Source organism: Pezoporus occidentalis, unplaced genomic scaffold (assembly GCF_034315485.1).
Source record: "Pezoporus occidentalis ecotype Australia unplaced genomic scaffold, CSIRO_AGI_Poc_V1 ctg106, whole genome shotgun sequence".
Lineage (NCBI taxonomy): Eukaryota > Metazoa > Chordata > Aves > Psittaciformes > Psittacidae > Pezoporus > Pezoporus occidentalis.
The window spans coordinates 2,074,003-2,100,280 of NW_026912843.1; the positions used below are offsets into that span (position 1 = coordinate 2,074,003).

Below are 26,278 nucleotides of genomic sequence, written 5' to 3' on the forward strand. Positions count from 1 at the left end.
AAGTCAAATCAAAACAGACAACAAAGACTCAGTCAGATATTTCTTTCAAGCCACTGGAGCCCAATGAAAACAAGACCAACCCCAAAGCCCGGCTAATAATCATTTTCCTTTCGGGGTGGGACTGCCTTCCCAACAAGGCACAAAACCCCTCTTTCAGGCCGTGTGCGTACGGAAGGTGCTGTAGTACAACTGGCCCAGTGTAGTCAGTGCAACACACTGCTGCTCAGTGCGGCAGCACCAGGGATGGGTAGAACTGCTTTTACCAGGCAGAGTGCGTGCGGAGGGGGAAAAACCAAGCTCACTACACTGGTATAGAACACACTGAGGGTGACAAACCTCCAGTGGGGCTGCTTGGAAACGGGAAAAGGCAGAGAGGAAGGAAGACTGGTACAGCCTCATACTTGATAGGTAGGAATGTGAGCCACAACGGTGACCAAAGCCTTCCAAAACACAGGGAGGGTTTCAGGATCTGTGAAGGATATCAAGGGGCAGAGATCTTTTTCCACAAAAGGAGAATTTTTCCTCATGCTCTCGGGCTCATTGGTGTCGCTGCCACAGAAAAGAGGATCTGTTAAAACAACTGAAAAATACTAACTGGAAATACTCAGAGCGCTGTAACCGAGAGGGCTGTTACTCTGCATTGTGCTAGCTGGGACAGCCAGTGAGCCGCTCTATAAATAAGCCCTGCTGTAAGCTGTTAAGCTAATATTCAGCCTATATATTCTGAGCATCAGGAAGGTCGCTGATAAAGACAGAAACACCTGTTTAGAGGTAAGCACAACGTGCGGAGAAATAGCCACATCTGACCCAAGCGCTCTGAAGCACCTCGGAAGCTCAGTCTTAGCAGGAATGCCTTTGTAACTCAGGAGATCCGCAGAGGACTTTTCTCCGGCGTTTCCGGTGGGTCAGGATGAACATCTGTGCCGCAAAGACTGTTTCTCTGGATTTAAGCACTGATCCGGTTTGTTTCAGGCTTTCACTCTGCTTCTGGTTCTAAGCCCACATCATAAATAAAATTACTTTTATCTTAATAGAATCCTCTCTCAGGGATTATTCCCAGTCTCTATTATCTTGACTCACTGTCTGCTGGGAACCAAGGGACTTTTTAGCTTTATTTTGGTACCCCGATGATATAAAGCTCTCCGCAGTCTCATTCTGGCTGTAATGAAAGTTCATGCAGGAATTCAGGCGCTCTCAACTATTTGCTTAGCACAGAATAACTCTGCAGTGTGAAACGCAGTAATGAGTTAATTCTGTGATTTCTCAAGGGGAGCTTGCATGACAAAACGTACCATTCAAACCAGAGCACCATGCCCCAGGAAGAAACCACAGCGTGAAAACAGCTGGCTATTTTTACAGCCCCGAATTGCTGCGAGAGAGCTCCGTCACCGAGCGCCTCACTTCATAGCTCCATTCCTGGAATAAGCTCCCCTGGAATGCACAGAAACCGCTCTTGGCAGGGAGCACGCAGCATGTCAAACACCGGCCGCTCCAAGAATGTGCCCAGTGGCGCCCCGCGGCCGCTCAGCTCCGCGGGCACACAGGTAGGGCTGTGGCACTGCACTCACTGAGAGACATTTGAAACTACACAGATTTATTCTGCCGTGAAGCCACCTCCTTTCCTCCCCCCCCCCCCCCCCTTCTTCCTTCCCCTTTGTCTGAAGCAAACGATGGATCTCTGGATTTGGGAGATACAGTAAGTAGAAGGCTATGACAGGCAAGTATTCACGAAAAGAAGGTTTCTTGCCTATTGCAACTTTTGCCTGCTTGGAAATGAGACCGGTATTTCCACGACAGTGAAATCACAGAACTCCACCTTCCCTGAAGGTCTTTTGCAATAACCCAGTGTTTTCCCTTCCACAGCTTTAGCATAAGGACAAGTAAGAATCTAGTCTAATAATCATCTCAGACTACTTAGAGTTAACTCTGCAGCATGAGAGCACGAGCAGCCGCACAGACGCACGCCGTTTGCAGACTTACCACAACCGACAGTTTTCTCTGTTCATACTGTACCTGATTGTCCTGACCGAAATGCAGTATTTCCACATCAGATTCCACATGGCACTGCCATCTCCCTTCATGACCTTCTCCAAAGTGTTTGCAAAGTGAAAAAGATTCCAAGCCACTCAAGGAACAAGTTTAGCAGCCCACGACCGAGTTAGTCCAAGTTCAGGCAGCAGCCAAGCACTGATTCACGATTTCCAAGTGAATCCTCCGACCTCCACTCAAATGAACTCAGCGAGAAGCAGCTTTCTCATCTGAAGTCTCGGGTTACTTCTTTCTTCATGATTTACAAGACTCACTGTTTACATTGCTTGCAAGCCAGCAGAGATCATTAGAGGCTGTTCAGAAAACTGCATATAATATTGCTCCAAGTTGTCATGAAAAACCTACACCTATGCAGCACCTGTGGAAAGTCACTGATTTATTTTGCTTCAGAAGTCTGGTAACACAGCCCCTGAAAATCACTTAGGAGAGCTGTAAAGGCTTACCAAATACACACGAAATCAAATGGCTTAGGCTGCATAAATTGTCGACTGTTGGCAAAGTTCTTGTGTACTGTAATAAACTTTTTAGTGCCAAAAGAAGTAATGAGTCATTTTCCAAAGCCGTATTTGAACACAGATGAAGTTATGACTTGCAACAGTGAGTATCATCTATGACAGCCTATAAATTACATCCAAAATAAGACAGCAAGATCTGATGAAAACAAAACAAAAAACCAAACCCCAACTTATTCATTATGCATATGGAATTCTCTTACTGTGCTGAGTAAGTTTAAACACATAGCATTTACTGCTGAAAGTGCAAATAGAATTTAAGCCTCGATACACCATAGATACCACAGAACCAACCTTGGACCAAAGTATTATTATTGTTGTTTTAATTCTAGTTAACCTTTTTAACTGAAGGATGAGCCCTTTAAATTCTGCCCTGGTTCCTCCCAGACCACCCTGAAAGCTAGTGTTGTTACTACAACAGATTAGAACTGCTTCCCAAGCCTTTGCCCAGCCCACCAGACCACACTCTCTTCTCTACACAGAGGCCAACAGCATGGTGACCGGGGGCTCTTCTGGATCAAAGACATTGGGTATGTGTTTATACTATAAAACTTCATTAAGCAAGAAATTAAATTCATGCTACTTCTCCACAGCACAGGACACTTGTGTGACTAAATGTTTGCTTTCTGCTGCACAACTCCATTGTGTACAAGACCATTTTATCTAGGAGCCTGGGACTTGCTACTACTGTCCTGGAACACATTCTGTTTCAGGGGGTTTCTGACAACTGTTCCTGGAGCAAGCTTGTGATGGCTCCTAAAACCCAGTCAGGACAAGTCCCACAGCACAGTGTACATTTTAAATCAGAAGCCTTAATGAAGAAAAATCACATTAGAACATTTATGCATCTGTGCTTAACCACTGAAATACATTTCAACGATGGACAAAGCTATGTGAGGTCAGGCAGACCAGCTGAGCTCTGTCCATTACCTTAACTTGCAAACTTGAGAGATGAAGTGCCCACAGGACAGATACCCTGATTTTTGTACTGCGTGCACTTGAAATATTTCATTGAGCAAAATTAAGCCATGATCTAGAGACTATAAAACCTGTAGTTTGTTTTCTGTGTCCTGTGAAGGTATCAAACAGCATACTCAGTTGTGCCAGCTACATCTCTTTGAACTCATACTCAAGGCCTCAATGTAAGGGATGTATTTAGATTATAGATGCTTTGAGTCACCTTCAGCTGCAATATTTTGATATTACCAGCATCTGCAGGAACAGTATTTTTATCTGTCTCTAAAGATAGATTAAAGAAGGTGAGATCTGTAAGAAAACAGTATTTTAATCACCTTCCTCATCCATGAGTCTAAAATTTGTTCCCAGCCAGTGACCAAATGGACTGAAGCAACATGAGAGAGCATCACAGGACAGAAGTGTGATGCTGTGGAGTGGTTTGTACGTAGCTTGATTTCGTTTTGTTTTGTTTTGTTTTTTCAATCATTACTGCAGCATCTCACATTAAAAGGAGACTATTTATGAAATATTGTAGAGAGTATTTCAGCTCCTATCCTCATGAGCTGAATTTGTCCACTAATTCCCCCAAAGACCTGAACAAATCAAGGTAGCCCTCCACTAAGCAAGCATTAATTCTGCAGGGAATGGCAGGCCTGAATTTGGAATATAGAACTGACAGAGAACCTGCAAAGACAAAATAACATAACATCCAGAAAAAGCTGAACCCTGCATATCACATAATGAGTCAACACGAGTATTTCAGCTCTAGGATTAAATTCCACATGTAAATAAAGGCTATTTACTCTGTGTGAACACACAGAACAGATTGCTCCTGAAATGCTTGAGAGGTGTGCTTAAACCCAACAGCAGCCTGCAACACTTCAGGAGGGCAGGGAGAACAATGCCATTGACTAAGCATGGATACTAATAGCATCAGCTAATGGCTGGTGGCTCCTGAACATACACAGATGTGAAGAACTGGTGATTAATCAAACCCTACAGCTAATTCTGTCCCTCCTGATGGGCTGCCTTTTCTAAAACCAGCTCCGGTGTAATAAGATTACTGAGAGGTAACCCAGTATCAAAGAGGAAACTGGCTGATCAACTATTTCTTACCATTAAGAAAAACCTTATTCAGGAACGCAGGAACTCTTCCAGCAGCAATAAGACAGTAGGTTCTTTTGTCTTAGCTGTTTACTTCTCCTTTGCTGACAGTGGCATCTCCGTGCCTGGAACAAGGCATAGATTAGCATATCAAATGATTTCACCTTTTTGAAGCCTTGTTTGCTTTCACTGTCTGACAAGTCAGGATGAGCCCCAGCACTGTAGGAGCCAGTTGGCATCGTGTCTGTGTTTGACATGGATTTTCCATTTTGTACATCAATCATAATCTATTATAACGAGGCCAGTGACAATCTCCTCCCACACTCGCATGTTTGGCCAACAAACCCCAGGCAGTGCAGGGACTTGGGCTGGTAACACAGGCTGCTGGGAGGCAGTTGCTGCCTGGCTGCTTTGGTATTCCTCCTTGGGTGGAACAAGGAAAACTTCAGCTATCTCTTCCCCTTGAAATAAAACAACAGATTCCATTCACAGAACATCACTGGATCCACCCAGTCACAATGTGCAAGGTTCCATGCTCCCTATGAGGCAGAGCTCCCCAAACAGAGATACTTAGTTTGGCAATTCTTTCCCTCCCATTATATCCCCTGTATCACAGCTTTATCAGATCTGCCCTGCCTGCAGCTACCTATAGCACAGCTCTCAGCACTGCTGCGCCTGTATCCACAACACTGCCCTGCTAACGCTTCCTGTACTACAAGCTGACTTTGTCCTGACAGCTTACAACAGGACGGTGCAAGGAGAAGTTCTGCCTTCTTCCCACTTCAGTACATTGGCTTTTCCAAACCCAGCATCATTACATCTCCCAAGCACACTGAGAGACTGTTTTCTTTTCAGTGGATGTATTAGGAGGCACAATCACGAAGTGCTGCCCCTGCCTGAGAAAATCACATTGTTCTTAGGTCAACCTTACACCCTGCCTTCCTTCTGGGGACAAATTGTTCCTCAGCTCCATCTAAACCTGCCCTGGTGCAGCTTGAGGCCGGTTCCTCTTGTCCCATCCCTTGTTCCTTGGGAGCAGAGCCCAGCCCCTCCTGGCTCCATCCTCCTGTCAGGCAGTTGGAGGGAGCCATCAGGTCCCCCCTGAGCCTTCTCTTCTCCATCTGAACCCCCCAGGTCCCTCAGCCGTTCCCCATCACACTTGGGCTCCAGGCCCTGCACCAGCTCCGCTGCCCTTCTCTGGTCCCGCTCCAGCACCTCAATGTCTCTCTTGGGGTGAGGGGCCCAGAGCTGAACCCAGGATTTGAGGTGCAGCCTCACCAGTGCCCAATGCAGGGGCACAAGCCCTGCCCTGGCCCTGCTGCCGCACTGGTGCTGGTACAGGCCAGGATGCTGGGGGCTTCCTGGCTGCCTGGGCACAAGCTGCTCATGTTCAGCTCCATCAATCAGCACCCCCAGCTCCTTCCCCATGAGAAGTTTCCTGGAGCGTTGCAGGGGGTTGTTGTGGCCTAAGTGCAGGACCCAGCACTTTGCCTTCTTGAACCTCATCCCATTGGCCACAGCCTGTCCAGATCCCCCTGCAGAGCCTGCTGCCCTGCAGCAGATCAGCGCTCCCAGTGAACTTGGTGTCATCCACGCATTTACTGAAAGCGCACTCAATCCCTTCATCCAGATCATCAGTGAAGACATTAAACAACACTGGCCCTAACACTGAGCCCTGAGGGACACCACTGGTGACCGATCACCAACCAGATGTGACACCACTCACCACTAGTCTCTGGGCTCTGCCATCCAGTGTTTTTCCATATGTTTTAGGAGAAATCTTTAATACAGTCACTAATTCAAAAATGATTCAAGGCCAGGTTGGACACAGGGCTTGGAGCACCCTGCTCTAGTGGAAGGTGTCCCTGCCTGTGGCAGGGGTTGGAACTGGCTGAGCTTTAAGGTCCCTTCCAACACAAACCATTCTACGATTCTATGATACCAGCTCTGATCCATCCCCACCTCGCTGCTAGGTCACTGCTGCCCAGGCAAGTTCAGCTCAAAGCACCAGCGGCTGCAGCTCTGCTGTCCTGTGCTGGCACAGGACACAATAGAGCCAAGGCCGAGCTGTGCAGGGCAGCACAACTGACTGGGAGAACCAGTACTGCCGAAACACAGGGGCAGAATTCACCAGCCCATTGTCAGAGCCCCCACCTTGGCCACTGCCAAGCGCAGACCACATGTTTTAGTAATAATGACAGCATTTTCCCAAAGCGTTTGATTTCTAAGAGAAACCAGAGCAACCACTGCCATTGTGATGGAGAGTAGCTAAGGATTCTTAAAATAACATAAAAATACATAAAAATGGGGGTAGGGAGCAGGGAGGGGGATAATGGCCAGGAAAGAACCAGAGGATTTTAATCTATTTTCTATTTTTTACACTGGAAACAAAGCTGCTGCAGGCACAGATATTACAGGGGACATCAATCATGCCAAGTATTTAAAATAGCTGGAGCTAACGTTCCTTTACAAGTTGTAGGTGGTGGATTACTTTTCAATGATATTAATAGAAAGGCAGTGCTTAATTTGGACTCTCGGATGCTGTTATTGTCCCCCCTCCCGAGATTCATTTGCATTTGGCAGCACAGATAAGCAGAGAGCTGTTCTGGGGTGGTGGGGATGGGAGCGGAGGCTCTCATGGAAGTAACCATGGAGTGGCCTGGAGGAGCTGAGCACCCACGACACTTTGTGATAAAGCCCTGTGCTCCGGATGCACGCATCACTTTACACATGACATGTCTGCAGCTAAGATAATCTTGCTGCTTCAGCTGTGCCTGGGCTCATCCTAAATTAGGTTAGTATAACATGCCTATGGAGAGGGAAACGAATCTACTGCAGACCGCAGAGTGAGAAGGCAATTTGCTCATTTTCCTGTAGTTTCTACCAGGATAAAATGATCACAAACCTGAATTTAACCACATTTCTATTATTATGTAATAATATTTATAGGTCATTTGGCAAAAGGAAATGTGAATGCTAGCACTAGCATGGTTTTGGTTGTCGGGCCAGTTCTAGACCTATTTTTAACTTAGGTAGCATTCCCTTTATCCAGCAGCTATTACCAAGTAAGGACTGAAAGGAGTCTTACAAATAGAAGAGGTTTAAATTTTTAGACTGAAAAGTAGTCTGGCTTTTGAGACAACTTGGGGGTATCTTTAGACCTTCACCTTGGTACAAGTCGGCACTGCTGGGAGGTGGACGGGGTTAAATAGAGTGTTTTCACCACACACGTTTCCCTCAGCCTTCACGTTGTTTTCGTTCCTCCCCTTTCAAACTTCCTTTCCTGATTTTTCAGGGGCAGGGCTGAGCATATGCAGAGCACACTGTCCTGCTCCCTGGGAGCCCGGGCCAGCCGCACCCGAGCCCTTCTGCCGAGCACAGGTGCTGGCATTTCGATAAAGGGCATCCCCTCTCGTCCCTTCAAGCTGGCGAGGCTGCGCTGCTTCGGAGAGGCCCCCGCAGCACCCTTCCAGCTGCAGCTTCTGACAGACTCCTCGCATGTCCCCAGGCCTCCACCGTGCTCCCAGCCTCCCTCTTCTGTGATTTAATCTTGGAAGACTATCAAAGGAAACTCAGAAAGCTTCCAGTCCCCTCCGCAGGGCACACGGCCAAAGGCACAATTAAAATGTGACTGCTCCAGGGGCTGCCCATGGGTTGCATCTAAACCCAGCAGAGCCCAGCTCGGGAGAGGGAAGGAAGCCTGGCAGAGCAGGGGCTCTCCAGGGATGCAGCTGAAGGGCAGGCACCGCCAGGAGCCCCAGCACAGACACCGCGGCTCTCCTGCAGCCTAACATCAGTGTCTGAAGCCGTGCTGGTGGAAGGTTCCAGTCTGTAACAGGATGGGGAATGCAGAACCTGAGCACTCACAGATGGTGCCTGGGTGAGAGGGAAGGGAGTGAATAAAGGAAGGATTCAGGAAGCCCAGACTTGACATCCTGAAGGCTGCAGAGAGGCAGAAAGGAGAAGGGCACGTACACAAAGAACTGCCTCCGGTCTGAAACACGGTTTGTCGGTTCCAGCAGCGGTTAGAGGAGACGCAGCACAGCACCGTAGGTTTGTGCAGGATTTCTGCTCAGCAGCGCCCAAGTCCCACAGCACACTGTGCTGAAATCAGCAGACTGACAGCTAAGGGATGCTGTCAGATGCGTGCCCGCCAGGCAAGAAAGAAAAGCAGCCTTGTTAAGGCAAACAAGAAGCATGAATTTAGGGATCTGAACAATACATTTTCAACTCTTGTGCAAAGACTCTCTCCTAGATAAAGCAACATTGGTTACGTTACAATGAAGGCTTCAACCAGGTAAGCAGCTATTTTGGGTGTCTGAATTCAAATTTCTCAACTTCAATCACTTCTCCGAGTGTAGACAAGTCCTCTGACTGCCCTTAAGGCATTTTGCTCTTCATGTACTTATTTGAGGGTTTCCTCTTCATCATTTTTATGCCGACTGTGGGAATACTGCAATCTGCACTGCTTGCGGGCTGTACTTCAAGAGGAGGGTGGATTTGGGGGGGGGGGGGGGGGAGTAAAGAGGAGGGAATTTTATGCTCTCAGCTGCTCTGAAACTGCACAAACGTTGCCAACACAAACCTCTGGAGAGAGCTGTACTACAGCCACATGACTCAGCCCTGCTCTGGATGAAGTCACTGTCAAGTGAGAGCAAACTGTTTGTTCCCTACAACATAGATGGTGAACTCGAAATGCAAGTTCAAGGCAAAGCTTCAGGGACTTTTCCCACCCACTTTGCTGTTGTTTTGTTCAAGACATGGCAGAGGAGCTCATAACTTACCTGACAGCCAGAAGAAGAGCAAACCAACTGGCATCACTCTCTGTAAGCAAGTGTAAGAAGTGCTCTCATGAGCTAGAACCTCAGGGTTTTTTTCCACCCCCCTGTTACTGAGATCTGTAACCAGTATACAGCTGTTGTTTCCAGGAATACAGGACTACAGTATTGCACACAGCACATTACCTAGAACTTTTTTCCTTTATTTAAACTGGTTTTAAATAAGGAATGCAACAGCATTCCCTTTAACTATGTAGTAACACATGGCCATTGAGTTCTTTGCATCTTTTTCTATGCTGCATTTTACCTGAAGGAAACACTGCACTGCTCTGCTGCCAGCAAACACGTTCTCTGCACATCTGAGCCCACCTCACACAATCCCAGAAGCAGTCCACACTGTTAACACCAGAAACGAGGACAAAGACTATCAAAGCACATTCTTTTTAACAAAGAGTTAACCTAGAGGACAAGCCTGCCATAGATCATCTAAAGCACATGTGCTGTCTTTGAAACTGCATCTAAATTAAGGTTGGCAATTCCTTTAATGGCTTCAAATGCTACAATTTCTTCTTGGATAACAGAGTGAGCAAGAGGATGCGCACAGAGCTGCAGGTGCCCTGCAGAGAGCAAGATTAAGAGTGGCTTTACAGAGCTTCTGACACCCAGTTACTTTGTGATATTCGAGTATGGCAGCAATAGGCTGCTCCTACCAAGCCAATCGATGAAAGCATTTTCATTTCTAATCATCCCTGAAACATTCTGAAGGGACTGAATCAAACTACAGACCTGTTCTTGCTCCGAGATGGGCTAAAGCTCATGATTCAGTCTCTCCTGAACCACCGTGTTGGAATTGCTAGTGCCAACTGAGGACCAGCAGAAACAATTCCAACTAATCTCCGCTTCAAAAAGCCAGTCATCTCTCACTCATCCCATTCCTGGAATCAGATGCTTGTTGGAAATGGCCCCAGTTGTTCTGTAAGGGACCCATGGCTCCTTTGGAGGGACCAAGCTGATGAAAAAAGAAAAAGAAGTGAGAAGAAATCGTTTACAAATGGTTTTGTTTGTCAAGGACCTGGGTTGCAGTGAAGGAGCCTTTGCAACCTTGGCACCTCCTTTATGTTTTTTAAAAGACTCTTACAACAAGAGAGAACACATTCTGGGAAGGAAAATCCCTCCCCCCAAACTACAGCCTATAGGTGCCTTCACTGCCAGACACACATTTGCTCACCTTATGCTTTACCCTTAAGGCAATGCTGATGGTAACAATTTCTCGCTTGGGCTATTCCACACCAGCTGGCAGAAGCACGGCACGATGCGCCTGCCAGCTAAAGGAAATCTCCACTTTCACATGCTAAACCTCAACTCACCTGATTTTATAATCACCCACTGAGTAACCCATGAGATATTCAGCCTCAAAATCCCACAGCAGCCCTACAGTGATTTGCTCAGCTCACACTTTAATCTGTTGCAGGAACACATCCTTATACCTCTAGGATTTGTATTCAAAGGACACCCAAACCCAGCACATAAGCAAGGGGTTGTGGCGCACTGACCAAAACACACTCAGTGCTCATGGCAACAGTCAAAATATGATTTTCATAAAGTAGTGAATTATCAAACATTTCTGGGCCAGGTTTCTACCCCCCTGCCCCCAGTTTGCTGTATGCAACCTACTGCAACTTGGAGAGAAGTAGGCTGTTAGTTTATACACGTGTTATTGGAGGCACCAGCATCAGTACCTCACAGTAATTTCATTTGTGAATATCCATGTGCTGGGCACAGTGCTGGCTACTGAAGCCACTCCCAGATTTAAGAGCCAGACTAAAAGCACAGTTGGTTTATTTTGCCCTATTTCCCCCTTTCCCTCATGATAATATGGAGGAAATAATATCTCACTGCATCAATTCCCATGAAGGACCACAAGCTCTACAGAAGCCCTCTGCTCTAGGCTGGGTGTCTGCTGTTAGCTGCGCTTCTCTTTAGGGTTATCACACGCACAGCTTGCTGCGAAGAGCTTGGGAAAGGGATTTTTCTTGTGTGTACCTGAATACATTCAAAACCTATCACCTCAGAAGGCAAAACCTGTCCTAGTTTTAATGTCCCATCACTCAGAATCACTATTTAATCAGTGCCCCATCTGGCACTGCAACCACGGAGGGGACTGGCTCACATGCCAATCCTGCTCCCAGCCCCTCCACTTTGGGCAGTGGGGAGAGGCCACCACTCAGTCTGCCTGAGCCTGCTGGTGCCACCCTGCTCTCAAGGGTTTGAGGATAAAGCACACTTCCCAGGCAGCAATGCAGTGTGCTGGCCCTACCCCGACACTCAGCTCCGTACATTCAGGGTGTACGCATCGCGTGTGCATTCTACCATGCAACCAGCATGAGCTGCTATGCAGGAAAGACCCAAGACCTAACACACCCTGCATGGACTACTCTCGAGGTCCACGAATCACAATATAGATGCACATTTTCATGCAAGCGGCTCCTGGTGCAAGACAAAATTGTACCATAAATCAGAATTGTTCAGGTCAGGCTACAGACAGGATCCCATAGGACTTCCCCGAGTAACACAAGCTGGAAAACAGAGCATGATTTCAGACCATACAGCAGTAGCAGCAACAAGAAACATTTACAGCAGCTTTGAGCACTGGCTGTGACTGAAAACACTAATCATGCTCTGCTCAGACAGTCCACAAAAGGAAAGAGAAGTCACATTTCTTGTCATGTATGGCTTGCTAAGTGCAGCTGGGGAGGGCGAGTGCCCGAGCAGCGATGAGCAGAGCTCCCATGGCCAAGCAGAGCGGCTCTGAGTCAGCCCAAAGGCTCAGGAACGTGTGGCTCAAGTGGGAGGTGGGCAGTGATTCCACAGCATCCCTGGGCCTGCTCTGCAAAGTCACCCATTTCCATAGTGCTACTGGTGTGGGGAAAGGTACCCCAGGCCCGCAGCTCTTCACTGCAGCCATGACTGCCCTCCAGGTAACAGTGGCACAGGGACATGTCCTCCAGGGACACATCTTTGCCTGCACCACTAAGGCGTAACAGGCAACAACCCTGATGCTGATATTAAAAAATCATGTAGCAAGACCCATGTAATGGAAATGTTACTCAAGTCCTGTTTTGGTTATTCTCATTGTAGACATGAAAATAACAAATACACACAGGCAGGCACACACAGAACCTGCCCTCAGCCCCTTGGCTCTTCTCCAGAGCACTTGAAACAATTTACAATTGCTAATAAAAAAGGAATTGAAAATAAGTCTCCTGAAAGCTATTTTTTCCCTTTTCATGCTGAGCTTCCTCACATTTAGGTTTGTTATGCTGAACCGCTCGCTTTCGCACTTGTTTGTCACCGTGCCTCAATTGAGAACTTATTTTGTTTAAAACGTGAGAAAATTGCTACTTCCCGTCAATTTTCTTCCTTTCAAAATGACAAATACAAAGTGCTTCTATCTGATATTTAAGCGCTTAAGGCCTCTTTTTACTCCTGTTCATGCAAACGCCCCCCCAGGAAGGCTCAAGTAGGTCTCGATGACAAATAAATTAACAATGTGGAAGGAAATAAGCGGACAGTCCCTGGCTGTTGAGGAGGTTTCCATTAGGAGATGCAGAATAACTCTACTGTAATTCATTTGTGACAAAGCTGGGGTTTTGCCAGGAACCCAAGAGACAGAGCTCTAGTTTAGTTGTGTGTGTGTGTCAAAACAGTCTGGCCACATTTCTATTATTTTATATGGTTTCTCAGCAAGCAAGGCATTACAATGGGCTGGGAATAGGTTGGGAAATTTTTGGCTTAGAAATGGAACCAGTGAAAAGCTGCAAGAGGAGGAGAATAAAGCTATCTTTTGAAACTTCCCAAGCCTGTGGTCACAGATGAGGGCCCTATATTACTCAATGCCAGTGAGTGCGGGGCACCCCTTAAACCTTGAAAACGCTTGGAACAGTTCCCTTTTCCAGCCTTCAGTCACTGCATGGAAAATCCAGCCGCAATTAGCATTTAGCACAAAGCACTTTCTGTAGGCTGACAATAGGTAGGTCCCACCAGAAAGTGTATGTAACATGGACAGAATCCTATTTTAAAGGCATTGCATGGATTTCATTAATAATGAAGTAATCCCCCCAGAAATATATGTAATTCACTCTGCTTAGAAGCGTAAATCAAAAGCAAGAAAACAGAACTCTAGATTAAAAAGCACCAGGGGAAGTTCAGGGACATGTTAAATGGAATTGCTTATTTTGCTGTTCCATTAAATAGGCAAGCTCAATCCCTCTGACACCCAGCCCTATTCTTCATGATCACTATTCACCATCAATCATTTAAGCTGTATGTCAGACCTGCCCAAGTGAAGTACCCATTGCCCTGAGTGACTGTGATGTGCACTTTGTGCTGGGAAGAAGGTGAAAAATGAACTATTATATTAGTAAATATCTCTGGGAAAAAAGGATCTTCTCTGCATTACATAAATTTCCATGACATTCCAATTAATCTCCTAGTGCTATTTACAGTCTGTGCACTGCACAGCACAAGCTACTGTGCTCAAGATAAAATATCAGAGAAGTCCTGAGTCTTTAGCTGAGATGATGTGGCTGAAAGTAAATGTTAAAGCCACACAGCATCATCACCCCCCATCTGCATGCACAGAGACAAAAGTGCCTGACCATTAATGCAATAAAAAAGCCGCTTTACCATCTTTGTCACAAGTTCTCATTAATTCTCTACCACTCCCTTTCTCCTGCATATTTGCCTTTCAGCAGTAGAGCAAGTAAAAGCACCAGTGGCACCATGTGCAGCCACCGCGTTCTGAAAAGCATTTCAGAGTTAATGTTTTCTTACCTTTTATAGAAACCGTGAAGAGGCTGGAGACATAAAAACTGCCAGTAATCCAAGCAGAAGGCCTTTAACTTCAGCATTTTCAGACCCTTCTGCTGCAGCAAGCGTCGCGTGCAGCTAGGTTTAACACCACCAGACTTTGTTGTTAGGGTTTGAATGACTCGAAGACAGTCCAACACACTCCTCTCCTTACTGCTGCAGCGTAAGTCGTGCTAATTGCTGCCAGCTCCTGCAGCTCGTCCTGCACATGGCACAGCACCTGCACCCTCACAGCACCCCACTTCCATACAAAGAGCCACTCGCACAAAGGACACAAATTCATGTGCGCTCTTTGATCCCGCTGGCGGTTCAGCTCTCCCAAAGTCCCCAGTACTACCGGGATAACTGATATTACACAGAAATCCCACTTCTCCTTTGGGCTATTTTAGGCCATTCTAAAAGCCCTCTGGTCAAACAACATGTATATATATTCCAGTCAAGGGTTTTGAAGGACCTTTGGAAAGCATCCTTAAAGCTGACAGAACTTCGGAAAATGTAAGCAGTTATCCCAATCAGCTCTGACATCACCCGCGCTGTAACCACAGCAGCGCAGCGAGCCCATCACATGGGAGCCGACGGCTTTTTTCCCCCTTTTTTTTGTTGTTTTAAACGGAGCAACACGCAGCTCCGTCCCGGAGCTCCTCCTGTGTCAGGCGCAGCTCCATTGTCTGCCCGCACCCAGGCAAGAAGCTGTGGGCTCCTTGGGGCAGGGGAGGGCAGGAAAAGGGAGGAAAACCCAAACCAAGGCTGCGGGATGCGCGGCTCCCCCGCCCCGAGCGCACGGACCCCGCCGGCACCGCGGCCCAGCACCGGTTGCCCGGCAGCGGGGCCACGCCGGGGCGCCCGCGGCCACCGCCATTGGCCGGCGGAGACGGAGGGGCCGGCGGCGGGCGGGGCGGAGCGGAGCGGGGCCGGGAGCAGCGGCACCGGCTGGGGACAGCGCAGCGAGCGGAGCGCGGCGGGCCCGGAGCTGCGGCTCCTCGGACGGAGCGCACAGGGCGGTTTAACACCTTCCTTACCCCCTCTCACCAGGAGCTGCGGCTCCTCGGACGGAGCGCACAGGCCGGTTTAACACCTTCCTTAACCCCTCTCACCAGGAGCTGCGGCTCCTCGGACGGAGCGCACAGGCCGGTTTAACACCTTCCTTACCCCCTCTCACCAGGAGCTGCGGCTCCTCGGACGGAGCGCACAGGGCGGTTTAACACCTTCCTTAACCCCCTCTCACCAGGAGCTGCGGCTCCTCGGACGGAGCGCACAGGCCGGTTTAACACCTTCCTTACCCCCTCTCACCAGGAGCTGCGGCTCCTCGGACGGAGCGCACAGGCCGGTTTAACACCTTCCTTAACCCCCTCTCACCCGGCGGGCCCGGTACCGACACGCACGGCCCCGCTGCAGGCGCTCACCAACAGTGCAAAGTGCAGGGAACGGCACGGCACAAGGGTGAACCTCAGCAGCGCATGAGCCTTTATGGTGCGGTTGTTAAAGCCCAGAGCGTCCTAGAGGAGACCGACCCAGCTGCGTTAGGACAAGAGGAAACGGCCTCAAGCTGCACCAGGGCAGGTTTAGATGGAGCTGAGGAACAATTCCTGCCCCAGAGGGTGCTCAGGCATTGGAACAGGCTGCCCAGGGCAGGGCTGCAGTCACCGTCCCTGCAAGTGTTCACACACCGTGGAGACGAGGCCCTCAGTGCCGTGGGTTAGTGGTGGCCTTGGCAGTGCTGGGAATGGTTGGACTTGATGATAAGGGTCTGTTCCAACCTGGCCGATTCTGTGTGCCCAGTGCACTTTTCCAGACACCCACCCTCTTCCCCCCCCAACCCCGGGGTATTTCTTATTCTTTTGAATGAGAAATTCACTAACAGTAAACGCTGAGCATATAGGTTGCAATACTATCAACAAGGTATAGGAGTGTAGAAGTTCAATGGATACACCAACAAAACCAAAATCAGAAGGTGGAGAAATACTTCAAAGATTCTGGCACATGGAAAGGTGCTTAAAAATATAAAATTACACACCCCATTTGAAGTGTTAATTCATTATTAATTATAATTAATTATTTACAGTTACTTCATTTATGTTAAGTTAGAAGCAAACCAAACCCTAATGCTTAACGTGAAGCTCCTCCCTGCACAGCCATACCCCACTCCCCCAGCGCTGGGATAACCGGCTATATTTAGGGACCTTTCTGGTTTCTGGCTTTACTCACTGTCACCACTCCTTTACATCAGTGCTTGACACTTCTTAGAAAAGTGGTTTGTGCAAGTTGGCTTGAAATCAAATTGTAAGTGTGTTTGAGCACAGAAACAGGCAGGGTCCGCCCAAGCAACGCTCAAAGCCACACTTTGGTTCTTCCCTACAGCCACGCTGTACAGTACAGGGTGAGCGGTGGGTACCACCAGGAGAAAAGCAGCTTGCACGGAGCAGCACAAACATGATGGATATTTCATTTGGGCCTTTACCAAGCTGATTTCTTTTCAAGATTCTCTTCGCAATAGCAGAGTGCCTGTGATGCCTGCATGGCCTCACTGCGAGCTCTCTCAGACCAGTGTCAGAGCTCATATCACTGTCGCAGTGATTCCTCAGAAAACACTGCTGCTTACTTTTGAGAAGCACGTCCCTAACAGCATTAAACAATGGGAAAGCTCAAGCCTATTTTTCCTCCTGAACCCACATTCCCTCGGGCTTCATTGGCTTGGCAATTTTCACGACAGTGATACTGAGGGTATTTAGATTTTCATACCAAAATCCTCCATCCCAGCTTTTCGTCCCTAGTACCAGCCCCTGTTTTCCAGGGATAGTTCTATCTAAAGAGGAAGTGGATGACAGGCCCTGGAGATGAGGGGCCTCCCAGGGATCTCCAGCCCACCCTGGAGCTGCTCCTGGCTGGGGCTGGGCCAAGCCCTTTACAAGACTACAGTGTACTGCCAGGAGGGTGACATGCAAACCTTTGCCCCTTTATTCCCAAGAACAATCCAATAGCAAAAAGCATTATTTATGTTAGAGCTTTCCCTACTGGAACATTCTGTCTGAACCCCTTGGGAATCCTTTGTAAAAACAAAAGGATGAAAAAAGGAAGCGGCAGCAAGGAGTGCCTTGCTCCAAACAATCCAGGAAGAAGGGGAAAGCCATACTGGGACAGGTAAGCTCAAAAGGCACCATCCAGAGGCTTGACCCTGAAATGAGACCTTCCTGAAAGCTTTGCCTTTAACTGCCCACCTTGCAAAGCAATTTCCTTCTCTCCATCATACCCTTTCCAGAAAAAAAACCCAACTATTTGTCACTTACTGCCTTATTCCTGTATACGAGATGGGCAGAAAGAAGGGGCACGTACCCATGGATTTCTGACAGAACCAAGGCTGATTATCCCACACCCCATGCAGAGAAAATGCTAATCAGGATTTGCAAATGCAAAGCAGCCTGCTCTCAACATGTTCTTCATTTTTACTTGTCTTCCAGAGGAAAACAACAAAGACAATTAAGCTTCATCTCATGCTCACCCTGGATATAAACCGAGTTCTTTCAGAAAGGCATTTACCGAAACCTTTGACTTGGAATTCTCAGGCCTAGTAAGAGGGGGAATTGTCAGATGTGCTGCAGCCCCAGCACTGGCGCTGTCAGTGAGCAGCTCACTGAACATCTCTCTGGTCATTTAGAGCTGTGCCGCACAGAGGCAGCTCTGGCAGCGGTGTACCAAAGCCTCTGGCAGGTGTTTCAAACACAGCCACGATAGAAAGGGCAAAAGGAAAACCACAGAGGACACCACCTCCTCTCTCACGGTGGTTTCTTGTCAAGCCACAACGCTCTGAGGCTGAAGGAGAACAATCCACTGAGGGAGAGCCTTGTATAAAATAACCCCAGCATGAAGTCAGCGCCTGCTAGAGTTACACTGATTGCAAGTGTTGGGAAATCAGCACAATTGACTTGTCTAGCTCCATAGTCTTTAGCCCTTCATAAAATACATAACTTGAACAACTGATATTTACATCCTTACAGTGATTGAAAACTATTTCACTTGCTTGGAAAACCAGCCTATCCTCCTACTTACATGGAGTACAGAATTGGAAGCCTGCAGTAAGAAAATCGTTTTCCATGACTCTTTCACAACGCCAGGGTGAAATACTTCAGTAGCCACACACAAAACCTTCATGTTAGTGACTCGTACACTGTGGAGCCTGAGAATATCATTGTGATATTAGGTCCCTTTCTTGATACTGGAAATCAAATAGTCTCCCGCTGCATACTGGTGGGAAATTTTCCTGGGCTACTCATATAAAGAATAAGCAAAACTTTCATGTTAAAGGTTCTGGCAAACCAGATTGCTCTTTCTGCCCTCCTACGCATTTCTGGGTACCACTTCAGCAAGCTTCCCTTCACAGTCAGGGTAAACGGATGAGCTGTGGTCATACAGAGCCCTTGGGCTCTGCTGCACCATTGTGACACCCAGGCATAGAATCATGGAATGGTTTAGAAAGGACCTTAAAACTCATCCAGTTCTGACCCCCTGCCACAGGCAGGGACACCTTCCACTAGAGCAGCTTGCTCCAGGCCTGTCCAACCTGGCCTTGAACACTGCCAGGGATGGGGCACAACATGCTCTGCAGAGACGTCCAGAGCAACAGGGACATAAAAATCAAGCCCCCCTTTTACACAAAGGGAAGCTCTGCTGCCCAGAAATACTCCAGTAACTCAAGCCAAAGTTATTTTCCTCGATACCAACCTTCATTATTGGTTATTAAACATCTTAAGTTGCCAAAATATCATGAAGTAAAATAGTAAGAAAGTCAGCATGAATAGAACAGCAAGTATCTTTCCTGCACGTCTGTTCTCTACACCCATACAAACACTAGTTGATCAGTTTGTCACAATATGCCACAAATATCTGCAAAGCTTGAATGTTTCTATTTCTGGACCACTGGAAGCAGGTCTGCAATGCAACACTCCAGAAGGCTCACATTACAATTTAGATCTTAGGAAACAAAATATTTTCAGCTACCAGCTGAAAGCTGACAGAGTCCGACTCCAAATATCCAGAACAATACTGAGCAGACTATGGAGGAGTTTGTGCGAGCCAAAATATACAGACATATATGCAGCGTGCCAATGTGTACAGGTTTGTATAACGGACATGAGCATGCTTTTCACATTACTCTTTCCAGCACTGGGCTTCTCTCTGATCTCACCACTGTGTAACTTTCAAATGGAACCTACAGCATCCAAACGCAGTCTAAATAAATCCAGGGGAAACTGATGGATCTGCCTGGTGGGGACCCTCACACAACTGAAACTCAGCCAAAGCAGGAGTTTAGACTGCATCGTTCTAGAGCAGGAACTGACCTTGCTGATGGGGACAGGAACTTAGGGAGCAGAATGCAATAAGAGCAGCCTGACGAGAACATGCAAATTGCTTGACAGGGCACTGGATGCGTTCATATGAATTGATGTTTCATGTCACCAGTCATTCAAAGGCAGATTTGCTCAACAGGTTCATGAGAACACATTCAATAACAAGAAGTTTTCCACTATCTCTCCTTTTGCTTAAAATTCTGTTTACAGTTCTGACCTACTGAAGCCAAGTACATTTTACATGCTGTTGCTTCAATTATTGCTTAACCCTAGGAAAAACTCACTGGTGTAGTGTAGCTGGTGTAATGCGGAAATGTCCTTCATGCTTCCTCTGAATTTACTCTAGAGTTTTTAAACTTCATCATATTACTGCGGTTACAGTTCAAGTGTAGCATTTTTACATCGTCATCTGGCAATTCCCAGATATTATTTCACCCCAATTCTCAACATTTAAAAGGATTTACCACATGCAAATGCATTTACTTCCAAATAACTTTATGAAGCTAGTTCTGTAAAAACATTCACAAGTGCTCTCATCTGTTTGAATTAGCTTAGGAAATGTCTGAGCATTTTCTCAAAGGGGGTGAGATAAAGAGGGAAGTCTCAAAATCTCCAATAACTTCCAGCTTAAAGCTTCTTTTTGGTAGAAGGTAGAGTATAAGCTATTATAAAGCTATTGTTTGAAATATAAAGGAGGGCACTCAGGGATTCCCTACCAGCCTGCATCTCTGTTGCAGGCTTAAGAAAGAGCTACTCACTGAATGCATACTAATGAGAGCCAAGGCCAGGGGACTTCAAACACACACACACACACACACACACACCGCATGTGTTCAGCCCCATGGCTCCTGATGCCATGCAGCAATGGCAGTGCGCATGCTGGGGGATATTAACCCACATGGTCTCCTTGCACTGAAAACAGTTTAAAACAAGGAAAGATTCCCATGTTTTTATGATCCCACAGCAACTTAAAATGACCCAACCACTGCAGTTTCTAGAAGATATGTCTGCTCAGTGCAACTAGCCCTATTCATTTTTCTTTTCCACCAAATGTTTGAATTCAGACACTTGTACATGTGCCTAATTCTTCCCCATCTTTCTCACTGATATCCTCCCTTGGATAAATTCCACTGGAAGGAAACTCATTGTAATAAAACCTTCTCTTTTCACAAAGGTTTCTCTGGGCTGAGGTGAAGATGGCAGCAGTACCTGGCTCTGGTAAATCACACACCAGCTACCCAAAGCTTAGGTTTGCAGACAAGCAGGGTGGGGGGGAGTTGACATTGGGTCCTGCATTGTCCCCCCACACAAAGAAACAGTGTTCCCGTCAGCCCGGGTGATGGGAACAAAGCTGCAGTCAGGCCTGAGCACCGGCCAGTGCTGCAGTGCTGGGCTGAAGACAAAGATAATACTACAATGTCGGGGGGGCAGGGGTTTTAGGGAATGACAATGGGGCACATGCTTTACTTTCAGAAGACCATACGCAGGGAAATAATGGAAGATTAATAGTAGAGAGGGCCTTCAATCTGAATAAGGTTAAACAGAAAAGTTCCCACTAATGTTTTGTTCAAGCAAGGTTAAAACTGCAGTGTGGGAAAAAGCCACATCCTGAATCCATAACGTCTCCAAAGGAAGACTTGCACCAAAACAACTGTCAGTCTGCCCCAGCTTCATCAAAGGAAGTCTGCAACTCTGATGCACTCTTTAATGTGTAACTATGAGAATATGAGATGCAAGGCACCATTTGATATGTAGTGTTAACAGTACTAAGCAGTTTTTCTAAATTGAGTGATCAAAGTAAACTCTCAGTTCCTGCAGTGACTCATATGACAGAACTCTCTGAAGTTTATACACGTGCTTTTATCAAAACACCGAGCAATGGAAACCACGAATGACATTTCAACACAACCAGTACCGCAGACTCAAAGTGGTGTAAGACTGTGCCACGGGGGGTCAAATGTTTTCAGCACAATTTAAGGTTATAAAAATGAGAGAGAGGGAAGGTTTTCCCCTGTGGGTGCACAAACACACCTTCCCTCCATCCCCTCTGAGAACAAACACAGTGTTTGAGTTTCACACAACTGAATTTCAAGTTGGAAATCCTGGAAAAGAGCAAAGTATCTCCTCTCAAACAGAAAAATCCAGCCCTTTGGCCAATGCCTTCACTGGCTATGCACAGTAAAATGAGGTTATGCGATGTACAGCTGATACACAACAGTGGTAATCTGTATTATTTCAAACTGAAAGTCAACATCTGTGTTAATACAGTACCTGAGCTGATCAGTTGAGATGCTGCTTTGTGTTTCCAGTGAAGTCCTGAGATGACAGCAAAAGAATAAAATTATAAAGTATTACCACTATTCAGAAATACTGTAGTTTTAAACATTAAAAGCTCAGTGGCTTTACATTGTCTTCCTTTTTATTGACATTTCATACTACTTAGCATGCCATTAAACATGATATTAAAAAAACCCAAACAGAAAACCCAACATCCATTTCCTATACACTAGAGAGAGGGGAATTGCAGAAACGTTGTTCTCAACTAGTCAAAACATGATCAACTTTCAGTATTCTAAAAGCACTCTACCCTTCTGTATGCTATATGTGAGACACAGCACTTTGTTCTGTGAATGACTGACAAGTTCTACTGTATGCACCACTACATTAAACGTTCCCAGAACCTGTTTTCTACTTTCAGTCTCATGCTCTGTGCCCTTAGCAGGAACATCTCAGCTCAATTCACAACATCACTGCAGAACCTCGGAATACAGGAGCATATGCAAGTGGTACAGCCTGCAAGTAGCAGCCTCAGCAGCCTACATACGCATCCTTCGTGGAGGTGCTGGACCACAGCAGACACCTCTGCACCACCACACTGCTTTCATCCTTTGTGTAACCACTAAGCAAAACCAGCACAGCTGCTTGGAACCGGGTAATTCTCCTGTGAGGGCTTTGTGAAGGTCCATCCTGTACTCTTGCTGCCTTTTCTCACACTGGGCGTCACATTACTTAATGAAACCACTAACAGAACAGTCAGCCTTCCCTTCTGCAGCTTTGTGTTCTCTGCCCAAAAGGCAACTTCAGCATCATCCTTAAGAATTACTGCAGCAGCAGGTTTAGTTAAGATACAACGAATACTGAGGTGATTGCAACTACGCTTATGTTTAAGCAGCAATATTTTAACTTGTAGTAGGATATCATGCTCAAGGGTTGCTCTCATCAAGCATGACTTCTAAACATATATATGACATAAAGTTACATTTTTTAGGGTGAAACCAGTTTTTCCCTGCAGGCTGTAATAACACATTAGCCAAAGCCTCATAATGAACATCATGTTAGGAGTAATTTTTAAGTGCTTATTTGCATGCATTCTTTTATATCCCATACACAAACTGCCACAGATCAACCTTTGCTCAGAGAGCCATAAACGTGTGTGGTCTGTGGAGGTTCATAAAATCAGCATTAGAAATGCCTTAATTATATTTACAGTAGGTATTGGTGAATTAGTGGCAAATCTTCACTTCTAATCCCAAGATTACTGGTATGTTTACAAAAATAAGCAGTGTTGTGTGAGGGGAGGAGGCCATAAATGCAGCATATGCAAGAATTAGCTCTGTGGGAATGGAAACAAACCATATTGTCCAAACAGCTTTTAACTAAAGCACTAAAGCTTCGAAATAGCTTTTAGGAGCTTATTCCACCCTATAATTTGTTTGCTTCCAGAGTTCAAGATCTGTGAATAGTGCTGGATTTTGAGGGGTGGCTTACATATGTTGGCTTTGTGGCTCCTTGTTAGTTTAACAATTGAGAAGGGTGAACTTAATTTCCTTCTAATTAAGTTTATTGCTTAACATAGCGTGTTACAGAAGCGCCAACCTGCTCACTGAGCCCGACTTTTTGCCTTGCTTTTAACACGGATTTAGAAGAATCTTCTCCAAACAGTTTGGGCCTTTCTGACTATAAATAAATATTGAACAGACCCTGTCTTTGTGCAGTGACAATATGCTGTGCATGAAGAGGAGATGGTAATGAGACACACAGCGGCTCTGATTAGCCTCCACCCTGGCGCAACCTTGATTGTGGTGCCGAACGACACCGAGCACGCGGTGACCTCAGGCACTCCTTATGCAATCCCAAGCAGCAGGATTACAGCTTCATTAAAAGCACCTCGTTTTTCTTCCTGCAGCAGACACCTCAGGCAGGCTCCCCAGCCACCAAACGCACCAGCCGGGAGATGCATGTACTTACAAATGCATGGAAAAAAGCATGTGCCACACAGCAAACCACCCATCTTGGGGCTGTCCTAAAACATGGCTGAAAGGGTCTGTTTTACTGACATTGTTTTCTAGAAATTTCCCTGCTGCTGCTGCTAATGGGTCCCTTCCAACCCCATCACCCCTGTGAGCAGCAGCTCGGTGCCCTATTAGGAACTGTTCATCTGCTTCGTAACCGCAGTTAAAACAGCCCAGCGCACAAAAAGCCTCAGATCTGATCCATTTGGTAGCTGTCAGCACGCTCAGCAAGATCTGCCAGCACAGTGGTGGTGGAATGGCTTCACAGGTTCGGCTCTTTGAAGAGGCTGTGTCGGGGGCCAGCCCATGGGTTGGCTATGTCATGGGAGACAAAGCAGCTCTGGCCCTGCTTTGGGTTGCTGGGGAGCCCTTCTGCAGAGGCTCCTACAGTAAAGTCTGTGCATTAGATCCTTCGTAGAGTCACAGTGTCACAGACCAGTTTGGATTGGAAGGGCCCTTAAAGCTCCTCCAGCTCCAACCCCTGCCACGGGCAGGGACCCCTTCCACTAGAGCAGCTTGCTCCAAGCCCCTGTGTCCAACCTGCCCTTGAACAGCCTTCTCATTCTTGTATAATTACTTGTTCAATCAAATGCAGAATCAAAGCAGCCCCGTGGAGAAAGGCTTACTCCTGGTTTGCTTATGTGAAGATCACATACGAAACTGGTGTCAAACATAGGAAAAGCTACATAAGCTGAACTGTAGAAATGTCCCTGGATGAAAGCCACTCACATATCACTGCTGGGGAGCAAGATGGAAACCAAGACATATACCAAGAGGGTTACAGGCCCAGGAAAAGTTATAGCCCAGCATTTTAACCTGGTCACCCCCCATAGATTCATCTTGCTGTTGTGGAAAACCTCCAGAGCAGACTGACAACATGAGAAACAAAGTGTAGTGGCCAAGAAAAAGAAGAGACAGGAGAAATCTACTTCAAAAATCTACTGAAAGGTCTGGATTTGGGGTACAGAAAGTTAGTTAATTCTTATTCTGTTTACAGAATTATTTTAGTATAATCACACAATCACTCCACTTCTTTTTATTTACATCTAAAATCGCATTTAAATCTTTTGGGCTCTTTCCAAACCCTGCTCAAAGACGTTATGTTAATTTAAAACATAGAAATAACCTAAATCCTGAACACAGTATCATTAAGCTGCAGCAAACAAAATGTCTCATTCTACACAAAGTAATTTCAGGAATGTCTGCTTCAGGAAGAACAAAAATATGCCTATTTTAGGTTACTTCAAAACAAGGTTTGTTTCTTTTGGGTTTTAGAGCAAATTAACTGGACAGGAAAAGAAATACTGCACTGCTCTAAAGCAAGCAAGCAGGAAGGGCTAACAGCCCAATTTGTTCATGCCTAATGAGCATGAACTCAGAGTGCTTGTAGTCCAGAAAGAAATCCATACACCATCTAATGATAAGGTTATTGGAAAAAAATAACTTGTCTATATATGCACAATTACCACTTTGTACATATAAAACCTCCCGAACTCCTGTTAGCTGTAGAACTACACCCAAGGGATTGGCTGAAAACTGAGCTAAGAGTTATACCACTACTAAAGAGAAGAAACTGCAGAACTACCCTGCAACCTCAGGGGAAGGCTTGGGACAACCCTGCAGCCTGGTTTGTATCTTGAGTTTGTTTCCACAGAGTTTGTAAGGAACTTGTAGGTATGGAGTTGAGAGAATCTCCCCCAGTTTCACTGGTGAATCAGTGTATGACTGCTTTTCCTCATGCAAATTGTTGACATGTTAGAGAAAAGGCCAAGCAATCACTGCATGAACTGTAACTGAACTTGGCACGCAAAGCTATACCCAGCTGGGTTATTTGGCACTAACACGGTCAGCATGAAACTTAAAGAATGACTGCAATTACAGTCATTCTTCATAATAGCAACCACTTTCAAGGCTAAAAGATTTATACAAAATACGGACCCACACAGCTTCTGCATTACAAACTTGCTTAGAGCTTGCATTGATTTCCATCAGCTAGCGCAGAAATCACAAACAGCCCACTTCTGCAGCGTAAGATGCAGGAGAAAAATCAAACTATCACCAAGAAACTGCTGGTCTCAAATTCAGACAGTTACTGTCTTATTCAGTAGGGTTTAGGTATCCATGGACAGGAGTAAATACAATTCTGGTTGAGAGTTCTGTCCTGAAGCAAAACCCAAGGCCACGCGCTACACCTTGCACTGTGTAGTGAGCAAACCTGAGGGCACAGGGCTCCTAGAAACTGGGCATTTAAAAGACCAGATTCCAAAAATGTTTTAGCAAAAGATATACTTGGCTTCCTGGTACCCGAAGCAATGATACAAGTTCTGCTTTTCTGTGATGCAAGAAACTGTTTTTCATAAATGCAACAAAAAGTC

The 26,278-nt window shown here is 46.3% G+C and overlaps 1 protein-coding gene across 11 annotated transcripts in view; it reads right to left on the reverse strand.

Annotated features, from left to right (window-relative positions):
• IQSEC1 (IQ motif and Sec7 domain ArfGEF 1) overlaps positions 1-26,278 on the reverse strand; it is a 348,548-nt gene that overhangs the window by 140,730 nt on the left and 181,540 nt on the right. The window contains exon 3 of one of the 11 annotated variants that reach the window (XM_062620453.1): positions 21,883-21,927. The exons of 9 other annotated variants lie outside the window; for them this stretch is intronic. In XM_062620453.1, coding sequence (XP_062476437.1) covers positions 21,883-21,927 — 45 coding nt within the window. Of the gene's footprint in view, positions 1-14,233; positions 14,766-21,882; positions 21,928-26,278 lie in introns of those variants that run through there. One more of the 11 variants, XM_062620491.1, reaches the window with a different exon arrangement.